This window comes from Pinus tabuliformis, chromosome 5_1, assembly GCF_031772625.1.
Source record: "Pinus tabuliformis cultivar Carrire ecotype Pingquan chromosome 5_1, CPIR1, whole genome shotgun sequence".
Lineage (NCBI taxonomy): Eukaryota > Viridiplantae > Streptophyta > Pinopsida > Pinales > Pinaceae > Pinus > Pinus tabuliformis.
Window position 1 is genome coordinate 264911728 of NC_142305.1, and position 12918 is coordinate 264924645.

Here is a 12918-nt window from a genome sequence, read left to right on the forward strand (position 1 = left end):
AGACCCAAAAGATATATACAGTGTGGTTTAAAGTCCGTTGGGTCCGCCATATTCAAAGTCCCACATATACATTATAACTACACAGTTTTATATATTTCTCTTATAAATAGAAATAAACATTGATTTTCACATGAATAAAATGGACCCTATATAATATATATTACAATTTATAGTTCTGTCAGGTCCGCCCTTACACAGAGCTATGGATGTTCGAAACTGCCGATTGCGACTTGCGATGGCAAACCCAAAACACATACATGTTATGTTTTGTAAGTAGGCGGGTCTGCATTATTGCATATATATATATTTATGCTGATTGCGATATGGGTAGGCCGAACCTGATATGGATTACCTTACAGTTTAAAGTTTCGTTGGGTCTACAAGGCTTTGTGCATATAAAGGTTGGGTCTGTTGAGTTAAGCTTGCGACAGACCTGATATTATATGTATTATGATTAATAGTTCCGTCGTATCCATTATAACATTTCTATATATAAGGTATATATGGTCCTTATGTCGATTGCAATCGCAATAAGTGAAAAAAAAGCATTTTTATAATATATTTTCGTTATAAAAATGGTTTATAATAGAAAAACACAGATAATAAGAATCAGGCATAATTCCAACATTTCTACACTTACACAACCTAAAATTGCATAAGTTAAAGGATTATTATGCCGATTGTGATTTATAATGGGAAGTCAATGCATCAATGAATACGCAGGTCCTATAGGTTTTTTTATTTAATTAGATTAATTCCTATTCAATTCCACTTTATGTGTTTTGCATCAATTTTGACATGTAAACGGAAAATCAGTGTTAAAGCTAATTTCAAAGGAAAAGGCAATCAGTTGGGCATTTGGGTGTTTTGGTTAATTGAAATGTATTGCACACATGCATAAGCCTGGGATTATACAAGTCTAACACAACACATTATGATTAAAGTAGATTAAGGCATTTATAGAGGAATTCAACAACAAATCAAAAGGGCAAGCTAGCAGTTCTAATCTCTTTCTAAATTCAGTTTTGTTCTTGCTATTTCTTATTCTTTTAGGTGTTTTACCCTCTGTAAATTCTATAGTAGTTTTACATCATATAGTTAGAAAGCAGTTAGATTGGGTTTAGAAATAAATAACTCTTCTACAATGTATAAAAGGTGGAAATTTACTAAGAAAGGGTTGGAATTCTAGAGAACCAAGCCACTATATTTCTGATAACATCATTGATTACTGAAACATCCAGAAGTTTCCAGTAGTTATATATAATTTGTAAGTTTAACTATCATGTGTCATGCAATTTTTTCTTCTTTTTAACTGTACTAATGAAGTTGTAAGGTAAAATCCCTTAGAGAGTGCTCCTATACTTAAAGTCCTAATTTCCTTTCTAAGTTATAGATAATAGTTTCTGTGAAAGACCAGCATATTGTCTATGATTTATTTCTCATGATCATAATTCCTCTAAGTTATAGATAACAGTTCTTGTGAGACACCATCATATTGTCTTTAACTTCCATTTCAAACATTCCTCATTCATCATTTATGATTAGTAGTAAATCTCAGTCTGATTTGTTCTGATCATACATGTATTAATAGTCTAAGGCCAAGTTTTATGAGTCCTTCATTTGGTAATATAATAAAAAATAAGTGATAGTAAATAATCTCCATTAATATCTTAATAGCAATTTCCCTACATCCAGGAAATTGATTTCTTAATGAACAACATTAATTGGCAACATTGTTAGGGAGAGAAGACAAGAACAATTTTCCTTGGGTTTTTAAGATTTTCCTCTGGCTGTTGAGAGAGGAGAAAATACTTGGTTGTTTAAATAAAAGCAATAAAAGGTGACTCCATTGTAACAAATATCATAGTCTACAAATTAATTGAATAAGAAAACTTTTCCATAGGTTTATTAAGTTTGAAGCCGATTCTTGAGAATGACAAGTTACTGTGATTTTCACTGACCACGTTGATTGGTTACTTCAATGTACATAGAAGTTTCATTTTCTGGGTTTTAATGGCTCTCCATGCATTCTTAGTCCATAAATTTGATCCATTTGATTTTACTAGGATCACTGGCTATCCCCATGATATGCCTGCATTTTCTGTGTGGAATGAGCATCTTCCAAGATTCAGTAGAAATGAATATGAAGATCCAGTTCAGCACATCCAAGAGTTTCATGAATGTATGGAGCAGTAGGGCATCATTCATGAAGATGTTAAGATGAAACTGTTTATTTTTTCTTTGGTTCAAGAAACTAGGGCTTCGTTCAGGTCTCTACCTCTTTCAAGCATTTCATCTTTGAAAGGTTCTCATTTAGTGTTTAGTTCTTCTTGTAAACCCTATTATCCACACAAGTTTCTTTTTGAGGGATGTTGTGAATAATATGATGCTAAAGAAACTTTAGAGGCTCAAGATAGTATTGTTGATGAAACCAATGATTTTGTTGATAATATATCAAGCATTCAGAATTATGAGCAGGTCTTTGAAAGCAAGGAGCTATCATTTTCTCAAAATGATGTGGAGAGGGTTATAAAATAGTTTCCTTCAATAATCTCCCAAGCAAAGAATCACTTGACTATGTTTCAAGCAAATCAAGAGAGTATTCAGATGGAAGAAAGTGCAAACATGCATCAAGAATCTCTACTAGGCAATCTAGAAGAGGGAGAAACAATTAAGTTGCAAATAAATCCCCAAGGATCTTATTTTGATGAGTTTGATGATCCTCCTATGTATAATGAAAATGATTTAAATGGGGAACATGAAGAAGCCCTTCAAGATCATCAGTTGGATGTTGCACTTACAGGAAGAAACTACCAAGTGGAATATGTTGGAGAACAATATATTGAGTCATTTACAATAGCAAAAGAGGCTATCTCATGAAAAAAGGAATCTTATTAAGAGATTGTATGTTAGTGTATTGAAGAACATAATCATGCTTATGGATGAGAGGTAATAAATCTATTTGAAGTTGAGTGTCTGTGATATAGTAATGTGAAAAAATTCCTTTTCCTTCCTGAGGTTAGAATTACAAGTTATTCTCAATCAAAGCTTAGAGATAAAGAGTGGAAACATGGAAGTGACATAGATTATTTTCTTAAAGGTTTTGCTGATTGTTTTTCTGAACATATTACCCCAACAGAAGGTTCAACTCGGCAGGGACCTTCATATATAGAGAATTTCTTTGTTGGAGATGATCGAGAACATGTTTCTTCTTATACTTTTGAAGATCACATGGCAGATTACATCATGGAATTTATCAGTAGCCTACACATATATTTTGGTGGATATACTTATAATTTTTGTTGTGAGCTGCTTTTATGCATAATTTATCTTTTGTTCATGATGAACAACATTTTCATGATTCACTGGAAGAATGGTTTTGGATTAAGCACTGAAATGCTAATCTGGTATCATCGGAACATTGAATTCACTTGATTGAGGTCAATCATGTTCATATGCAGGAACTTGTACATAAATAAGCTCATGTGTTGAGAATTTGGTTTCTAGTTGAAGTTCTTCACTTTAATCACTAGTTGACAAATAAGGGTTATTTTCCTAGTTGGAAACTAGTTTGTAGAGGTGTCAAACTCCAAGATTGTTAGGTTTTTAGCTACTTGATTTCAGGTTTTTACAGTTTTGGACTCCATGCCCAACTAAGGCTAATGATCTAAGATTCTCATATATTTTTTTATCAGAGCCTAAGCATCTAATCACTGCAGATATTGGTGTGGGTTCAGTGTATATATTTTCACACATTTAAGAATTCATAGAAGCAATATATGACTCCATGCCAAATGGATAAGGCACTCAGCTTCTGTGGAAAAAGAACTATCCCCAGTTGGGGCCAGATGTTGTAACTTATATTGGACTTGAGGTTTCTTTATCAATTATATCACTATTGGGAGTTATAAAACTCATTCATACCCTTTATCCTTACCAAAATGTCTAAAATAAAAGAAATATTTTATTTGTTTTATATCGGCATCGCTAAAGGAAGAGATGTAAAATAATCAGATATAGAGGGTTACATGAAATTAAATGTGTATATGGAGACATATGTATATATAATTGCATATCAAAATAAGAAGAAAATAAAGAGGTTTTTTGGATTTACGAAGGAAAAGGTGTTAAACTAGCAATTGTCCCAAAAGGTACAAAGAGAGGCCAATAGGATTAGTGAAAAGAAGAAAGTTCTATAGATAGTCAAGCATATATAAAGGTATGTAGTGACGAAGGCAATAACCACTTTGACCATCCTGTACCAGTACATTTGATATTAGAAGAACAGAGCCAAAACCAAACCATTCATATTAATATAGTAAGTGTAGAACGGGTTCATACTTAAATCTCAATAGGTTCAATAGATTATTGGCAGCACTGTTTTTTTCTAAATAAAAAGTAAATTACAACGTTGTACATGGTAAATGAAAAGTGGAGAAATTTGTGATTTGCAAATTTTAAAACAAATCACTTACATTACTGGTTGACAGTAGAAGTAAAACATTAACATTATTAAAATTTTGAAACTGATTTTAAATTCATGTATTGTATTTTTCAAAGTATTTTGTTTTACATACTTAAGTCCTCAAATATAGTGGTTTTAGATTCCATTTTGGCAAACCCACCATTCAAAATACTATGTATTTCTCTGGCCCTCAAAGCAAGCTTTTAGCACTTATTAATCTATGCTCTGTCCAAGATACAATTCAAACTTTCATTTTCAAGCATTTTAAGAGGCAAAACAGTGCAAATATTTTAAATGTTCTATTTACTTGTCTGAATTTCTACAAATAAAATATATATCTTACATCCCCACCCCACCTTTAAGGGGTTTAAAAAGAAGAAAGAGCGCTCTCAAAAAAATTAGAAACCTTTAATATAAGGTGAATTTTTAAAAATTTACATCAAGAATTTGATTCTGGAAATTTATGCAATCCCTACACATCCTTCCTTTAAAGGGCATTTTACAATTTGGCTTTCCAAAAATGGAAATAGTCTCAACCAAAATTTTCAGTTATACTTTAATCTCTGTCTCCAGATAACAACTCCCAATGATTGCCAGTTCACACAAAACATTGGTCACACACCAATTGCCCCCACATAACACTGCTTATACATCACTCATTCGCAATAGGTTAACAGGTTTATTTGATATCCAATTCTAACAATAGTTTTAGACCATCTTTGTCTTTTGCTTCCTCACATAATCTGTGTCTCCAGATATTTTTCCTTCTACACTCCCATACTCCCATACACTCGTTTTCCTTCTACTCACACCAATCATCTTCAACTTTGATTTCAAACCAAGAAAGGGGTTCAAGGTTTCTACAATTTCAAATTCAATTAAAATGATTTAAGTTTCTTGGAATTTTCTCTGGAGCAATCTTTGCTGCCCCAAAACTGTTTATACCCTTTTCCATAAGTAGGATACATACGCAGCGACATTTTTCACTCAAACCCTGAAAAAGAACAAGCCTTCAGGGAATTTCGTCTGGATCTTTTATCATTAATGTAAACAAAGAAACACAATCTATAAATTCCCACTGTTTTCTTGAAAAAGGAATCAGAAGAATTTACATTTTAAATGGCAAATATGAATACTTTCGAAATTGTGATGAGTTTCTTCTTCTGTATCTATCACATAAGTAGTTTTAGTGCCACCCCATTGTTGGCCACTCTTCGCCGCTACATTTGTAACCTGGACACTTTGCCTACTTCAATCGCCTTGCACAGTTCAGATCTCTCTTGCTACAGGATCTACGCATCAATTCTGCACTCAATGGCTCCACAATTATAGCCCCAAGCATAATTTGTCAGGGATTACCCTAGATTTGTCACGGTAACAATCTAGAAAGCAAATACTCAAAACTAATTGATTGAATATATCTCAGTCCCAGATGAAACATATAAAATTAACATTAATGGTAAAACTTAACAACATTTGAAGCCTGCAAATACAGGCAGGGATTGCCTATAGTTACAGCCAAGAATAATGCCTTGTTCAGGATGATATATAATAGAAAAATTCATTATGGAATGAAACGGTTTCATTATGTCTCAAGGATCAAATATGGAGAAATTTTGCATTATGTAATGAAACGGTAGCATTTCATCTCAATGATCAAAGATCTCTTAATCAAAATAATGGTTTCCATTAAATGAATGTCATTACAAATTGCAGGAAGAATAGTTAGGAGCTCTTTAATGAAGAGCAGATCCCCATAATAATCACATGGTCCAGAGAGATATCCTGCAGGTATGTACAAGTAGTTGAGAGTATAAATGAACAGAACATATGTACAGGTAGTCTAATAATCAGGACGCATGACCAAATCAAATGACTCACTAAAACAGAGACAACTCAGAAAGCTGTTGCTTCATCTGGATCAGTAAGTCCTTTGTGTTATGGAAACCAACGAAAGATAAATAAAATCAACTATACAGTTAGAAGAACATATTTTATTTCCAGGAGATGAATGAAGAAGCTTTATGGGCTTTCTAAAACAGTTGTTTTTCTGCCAATAGCAGGAACTTTATAAATAGCCCATAACAGTCAACATGGGATCGGTAATGGAGAGGCCATAACTGTTTGCAAGGCCGGACAATAGACACCTACACAGTCTATGATAAAATTTCATCAGGCATAAATGTTAATATGAGAGGAATAATGAAGGGTTCCAGCTCCTTCCCATCCCATCCATTCTTCCCACTCGTCCGAATAAGCGTTATTGATTCCCATCATGCCCGCGACAGAGTAATCAGCAGAATAGCTTTGTTGCTTTGCCTTTGCTAAACTGGACATTAACGTCTGCTTATTATCACAAAAGTAACAACAATCAAAAAACCGTGGGCCTGCATAAGAGTCCCATATTACAGAATGAAAATGCATATAGATAAAGATTACTCTTAGGCAGGCAATTTACCTCATAAGCCTGATTGATCTTGTGAAATTAAACCCCACGCACATCTCCTTTGAAAACATCCGGATGATACTGTAAGCAGATTATATCAACATATGAGTGCAATATTAATGTTTTCTGACATTATATATGACCAGGGATATTGCCAGACAAATTTTCTTAAAAATTCTCAAGAATGTGTGAAGTCTGACATTTTTAATTTCTATTTCAAACCTGTATCTCTTTTTCTATTTGCCTCACAAATGGAAGATTTATTGAAAATATCTGATCTTGAAAGTAAGAGACATAGCTTCGAATGGATACTTGCATACCTGCAACGCAAGGCGACGATAGGCTCTCTTCACATCTTTTTCAGAAGCCCCAGGGCTCAATCTCAGTGTCTCATACTGCTCTTTCATCCCAGGAAAAGCAACAGAGGCCATCACAGTTACATTCCTCCTGCCTCCCATTTGTAATAGAATACAGATTAATAGCAGTGTGCAACCCATTGTGAGTGTCTGGAGCATCTTCCATAGTAGAGAAAACAAGGGATCTATCTTATTTGTGAAAAGCACTCACCATAATCCCCAACTTTCTGACAGAATTAAGTCTTCTTGTTTCATGACACATGTACACACTTGGCTCACAAAAGTTTGAATGATCCATAGTAATCTATATCTACCAGAAACAATTGCAACATAGCAAAATCATCCTGAACCAAAAACTATCACATGCCACGTACCAACACTAATTCTGAAGGGTTAATCCATAATAGTAATACTTTAGGTGAGATCACGTAATTACAGAAAACCATCTCTAAGCATCTTGAACGTAGTTAAGGCCAGATCAGAAGATTAACAGACAATTAAACGATACACTCATGATATTGATCCTTGAAAAGGAAAGATAAAAACTGTAGAACTTCAATAAGATGCATACACAGGAACCTAAAAAGAGAACACTTACAGCAAGCCCAACACTCCCAAGGCCAAATACTGCTACTGTCGAGCCCTTCTTGGGTTTGCCTACATTCAAGGTAGCACCCATTCCTGATCCAACAAAAGAAATGAACTTTAAACAATAATTGTGACCAGAGAAACTTACATGGATGATATTATTTTACAGTCCGTAAAAAAATGTCAACCGTTACAGAATTGAATTACCCACATCATCATCAGGAAATTACTTATAAAAGCTTCAACAAGTCCGGATAAAAAGCTTTTCAGTTGGCAGAAAAAGGTTTAACAAAGGCATATTTTATATGCCAGATTTAGAGTCCCTCCTCACGGATAACATTCAAGTTTTGATGGATAGCTTTCAATTTATAATGGAGCATCCAAGAGCAACCCAGACCTTGTTGGCGCAGGAGAGTGTTTGTGAGGACAGTCACAATTCAAGAGCAACCCAGACCTGCAGGGGAGTGTGAACATGGTCACGATCCGAGAGCGAGCCGGACCTTGGAGAACAGGGGAGTAGGAGTATTTATGAGCATAAAAACATTCCAAGGATAAGTTTTTGGATACCAAATCTAATAATCTACAAGAAAAGGAGAACATCCAAGGGCATAAGCGATCCGAGAGGAAGGGCGGACACGGGCTTTAGAGATCACCATGGTCTCATTGGAGGATTTTTAAGACCAAGCTTTTGGGCATCAAGTAGAAATAGAGGGCTTCTCATTTGGGCATAGAAAAGGAAAATATAGAAAATACAAAAAGGTCATTTTAAATCTACAGCAGAAGCTTATATAAACCATATAAATGGGAAAAGGTAGAAACTTACATAAGCCCATCTCAATAGGAAAATATCACACAGAACTGGTGGAATATGGCAAGCAAGGTCTCTTGAAAAAAGAAGCTATCCAACTTATTAGGGCAAAGGTGAACCCCGATAAGAAGTTGGTTCAAAGTCAGAGAAGGAAAGAAAGCCTAGGAGGTCGTGAAATTTGTTTTCACAGAAGAGGAGGTACGGCCATCTGCACTGACCAATTTGATTGGACGTTTTGGTCATAGTCTACTATAATGCTTATAGTTAATATGGACAGATATAGTACTAAATATGGCTGATATTGAACATGTGCATGGAAAAAATGATTAAAAAAAAGATCCACAAGTAATTTACATGTAGAGACACCATAGCTTAAAATACAAACTTTGTCGAGAGGAGCCTCGTCACTAATTTTGGCCGCACATCCCGCATGCACAACAGTGTATTGGCTGAAATTCGATGTACCAAGGAAGTGGTAAATCGGCTTCCCATTGATGGAAAACCTTGACTTTCCATCATTTATCATAACCCCTCTCTCAGTGTTAATTCTAAGCAGATCACACATGTTGCTCTCTTCTGACTTGCAGTGTTTGCATTCCCTGCATTCTCCTGTAAATACCGGAAGCACCTTGTCACCCAGCTTGAGGTGAGTTACCCCTTCTCCAACACTCTCAACAACTTTGTCAATCAGTGCCAGAATTGGCCAGCAATTAATCACGAGGAAATACTACACGCCTAATTGAATTATGATTTTGAATACAAAATTTTATGGCAAGAACCGAGTGGATACCTAGCTGCTTCATGTTCAAAGATGCGGGGAAAGAGTGGCGTTTGACCCTGCAACCAAAGCAATAATAGACATTTCATTATGAAGAAAATTTAATTGCATCCAAAGAAGCTAGATGCTCTAGAGCCCAGGTGGAAAAATGTCTATGTCTGCATATTTCTGTGTATTTGTAACCCTAATAAAACATACTTCGGATCTACCAAGCAAGCACTAACAGGGATCAAAACAACCCAAATGCAAACCTCTAGCTCCCTATCAAACTAAAATACCATAGATCTATCAAACACCTAAAATTTTTGCTCCTCCAGCATTTTTTATACCTCTCGTGCTTAAAACCAAGTTGCTAATATTTCTCATAACGTACCTTTGCTTCCCAAAATACAAGCTTTGTACGGCACAAGGCAGTATAATGCACTTTGATTCTGACTTCCATTGCCTGTGGAGGTGCCACTTACACTTCTTCAATCTTCAGAGGCTGCCCCGGTCCCCAACCAACGACAGGTATAACAAAATCAAATTAAAAATATCGGAGTTTAATATGACAAACAAATTCCATCCCCAACAATTAACATTAAGTAAGAGACACTATCCTATTGACCAAACCAGATCCATCTTCACAAAGTTTAACATGGCAAGAATAATTCACCTCACAACCAACCAAAATCAAAATTCTGTTAGTAGGAACCACTACTCCATTGTTTTTTGCCCTGTTGGCTAACCTAATCCATTGTTCCATGGTAGTGAGTACTAAGAATAACGTGCTCCATTGTTTCATGGTAGTAAGTACTAAGAATCAGCACTCCACTGTTAGTAGTTTTCTCTCCCACTGGCTGATCCGATCCATTTTTTCGGCCTTATTGGCTAACCTAGATCCATCCTCAGAAACCTAAGAGACACTATTACATTTTGGCTAACAATATGGAGTTCAAAAATTTCACCCCACAATGAATCTAACCAATCTAACATTTTGTAAAGACATCACTCCATCCTCTCTACCCCTAAAGACACTACCCATTTTGGCAAGATATACATCTTCACCAACCGAGGAGGGTTTATTTTATTGTTATTATGTTCATAGCATTTTACTGTATACTGGACAAGTTAGATCATTTGCAGTTACGATATGTATGGGTTATATCCTACAGCAGACAAATCCTCGAAACTAATGTGTAGGTCCTAGGATAGCAAATTTTTCAATAGTATGTTGTTACAGTCCTAAAAACATTTCCAAAAGGCTATATGGCAAACCATATAGTTGAAGCCAATTTATAACTTATGGGCCAGAAATTAAGCTATATGCATTCACTGTGCTGAACACTGAAAATCGATTATCATTTCCTTACTATGTAAATCATATGGAGACTGTTAGAACGTGGGCAGTCCTAATTACCTTTACATGTGATAACTTCGCCTGCAGTGGAGGTTGCAGGATCGGCCTTGTCCTCAAATGGTTTCTTCTCAACATGAGCACTGGATATGGATTGAAAACCAAAAATGGATTATAATTCCCTAACTGGATAAATCGTATCAAAATTACAATTTGGGCACTCTTAAATACCTTTGCATTCGACAACTTCTCCTGCAGTAGACCCTGGCATTCTCCTTGAAGGATTGATCTCCCCAAATGGTCTAAAATGTACTCAACACTGAAAAATGGGTTATCATTCTCTTAACAAACCAAATGGAATTTAGATATTGGGGCAGTCTGAATTACCTTTACATGCGAGAACTTGCCCTGCAGTGAAGATTGTTGGTTTCCTTGAAGGGTCGATCTCCCCAGACCTTCCCTTGTGCTTAACACTGAAAAAGGATTGGATCACTGAAAATGAGTTACCCTTCTCTTACTGAAAAAAAAATCATATGGAGACCTTTATACAGTGGACAATACTAATTACCTTTGCATGTGCTAACTTCGCTTGCAGTAAAACTTATCATTTTGCTTCAAGTATAGATCTACCAAAATGCTCCTCTGGCTTAGTGTGGTATGAAGGTAATGAAATAGAATTCGTGAAGCTGCGCAGGGCAGAGACCTTTAATTTATATCCGACGGATCAAAAAACATTTCACAGCACTTGTACGTTTTGACGCGTGTGTGGGCATGAAGGTGGTTCCTTCCTTCTCTTTTGTTTTGACAAGTCACTGCGCACCGAGTTTTCTATGGATTCTGTATAAACCACCCTGCCATACCGGCGGCTAGGTTCTTGCGCCTGTTGGTTTTATGTAGGAATTTGTGGCGGTTGGGTTGTCGATTTGTCAAGTCACTGCGCACACCATTTTGGATTTTCAGTCGATGGATTCCATATAACTCATCGAATTTCAATTTCAAACTGGCTGTACAGTAATCACTCTATTAAGTAAATATATATCTATATAATAATTGAATCTCAATCTCAAGGGATTTAATATTAGCATCAGCCTAGTATCTCAATCTCAAGGGATTTGATATTTTTGGTTCAGATGTGATCTAGACAAAGGCATAATAAAATAAATAGCAGGCATTTGTGAAGGAAGCAAAATAGACTGTGCAGAGGAAACAAAATATACTGTGAAGCTTTAGTTGAGGCTAGCTAGTACCCAGAGGCGATATGTCGTTGCTTTAATGTATTCCGAAAAGAGAACAGTGGGGTGCTGCAACAGTTGTGTATTTGAAAGCCATGGAGGTCATCCATCCATGAAGCTGCAGTTGTCAAACGAAGCGCAAGAGCCACCTGGAAACTATAGCTTTCTTCGGCCTGTGAAGCCCAATTCTGAGCGGTTGGAGGCTTGATCTGTTGTCTACGTGCGTCCAACCAATCTCTCATAGACCGCATTGGAGATGGAAGAATGGCTGCCAGTGGAAAATGTCAGCGGAACCAACTATTATTTCTATGTAATCCGCCCGTTGATTGCGAAAACCCTAATCCTGGCCCAACCCTTCTACGTTTATAGCCATTGCTCCCATCGAATCCCCGCTGGCGAGCCCTGTTATCGGCAAATTCTTGTCTGTAAAATGACTTTGGTGCTATATCTCTATGTAATTTTTGCCCAAATTTTGGTCCGGGGAGGGTTTCCATAAATGGGGCCGGCTGCGGGAAGGAAACCAGTCGGCATCGTTTCTGTAGTGGGAGGGGGAAAAGAAAACCCTGTTGAGAGCTGTATATTTGAAGCTGCATAATGGTATTCCATGGTATCTACTGTGCCCTACCATGATTATAAATTTTAAACCAATCTAACCAAGAATTTGAAGAATAACGACCCTAACAGGCAACCCCACCCGCATTATTATGCACAGATTAACTAACAGGCGTTGCTGCTGCAAGAGAAACACGGAATAGCCATGGCGTGTGCGCGAATAAACAGAAATCACGACAGATGCTACCAAACGGATGGAAACCCAAAAGTTTTCGGGATTGAGAATAAACAGAAGCCCGCCGAATAAGCCCGCCGAATATGCATGCCAGGTGTCAACCTGAGATTGAAAAAGACGAC

General features: G+C 36.3%; 1 protein-coding gene and 1 long non-coding RNA gene across 2 annotated transcripts; both read right to left on the minus strand.

Annotated features, from left to right (window-relative positions):
• Positions 1–6637: 6637 nt before the first annotated feature.
• LOC149164408 (uncharacterized) lies at positions 6638–7369 on the minus strand. Its single transcript, XM_089429459.1, has 2 exons — positions 7232–7369; positions 6638–6808 (listed from the first exon to the last, which is right to left on the minus strand). Exons 1-2 carry the CDS (start codon positions 7367–7369, stop codon positions 6638–6640), a joined length of 309 nt encoding a protein of 102 aa, XP_089285585.1.
• A 3299-nt stretch (positions 7370–10668) lies between these two features.
• Positions 10669–11455, minus strand: LOC149164409 (uncharacterized). The gene is made up of 4 exons (XR_016260233.1): positions 11346–11455; positions 11165–11250; positions 11009–11079; positions 10669–10920 (listed from the first exon to the last, which is right to left on the minus strand). It is a non-coding gene; the product is annotated as an uncharacterized LOC149164409 (long non-coding RNA).
• Positions 11456–12918: the final 1463 nt, after the last annotated feature.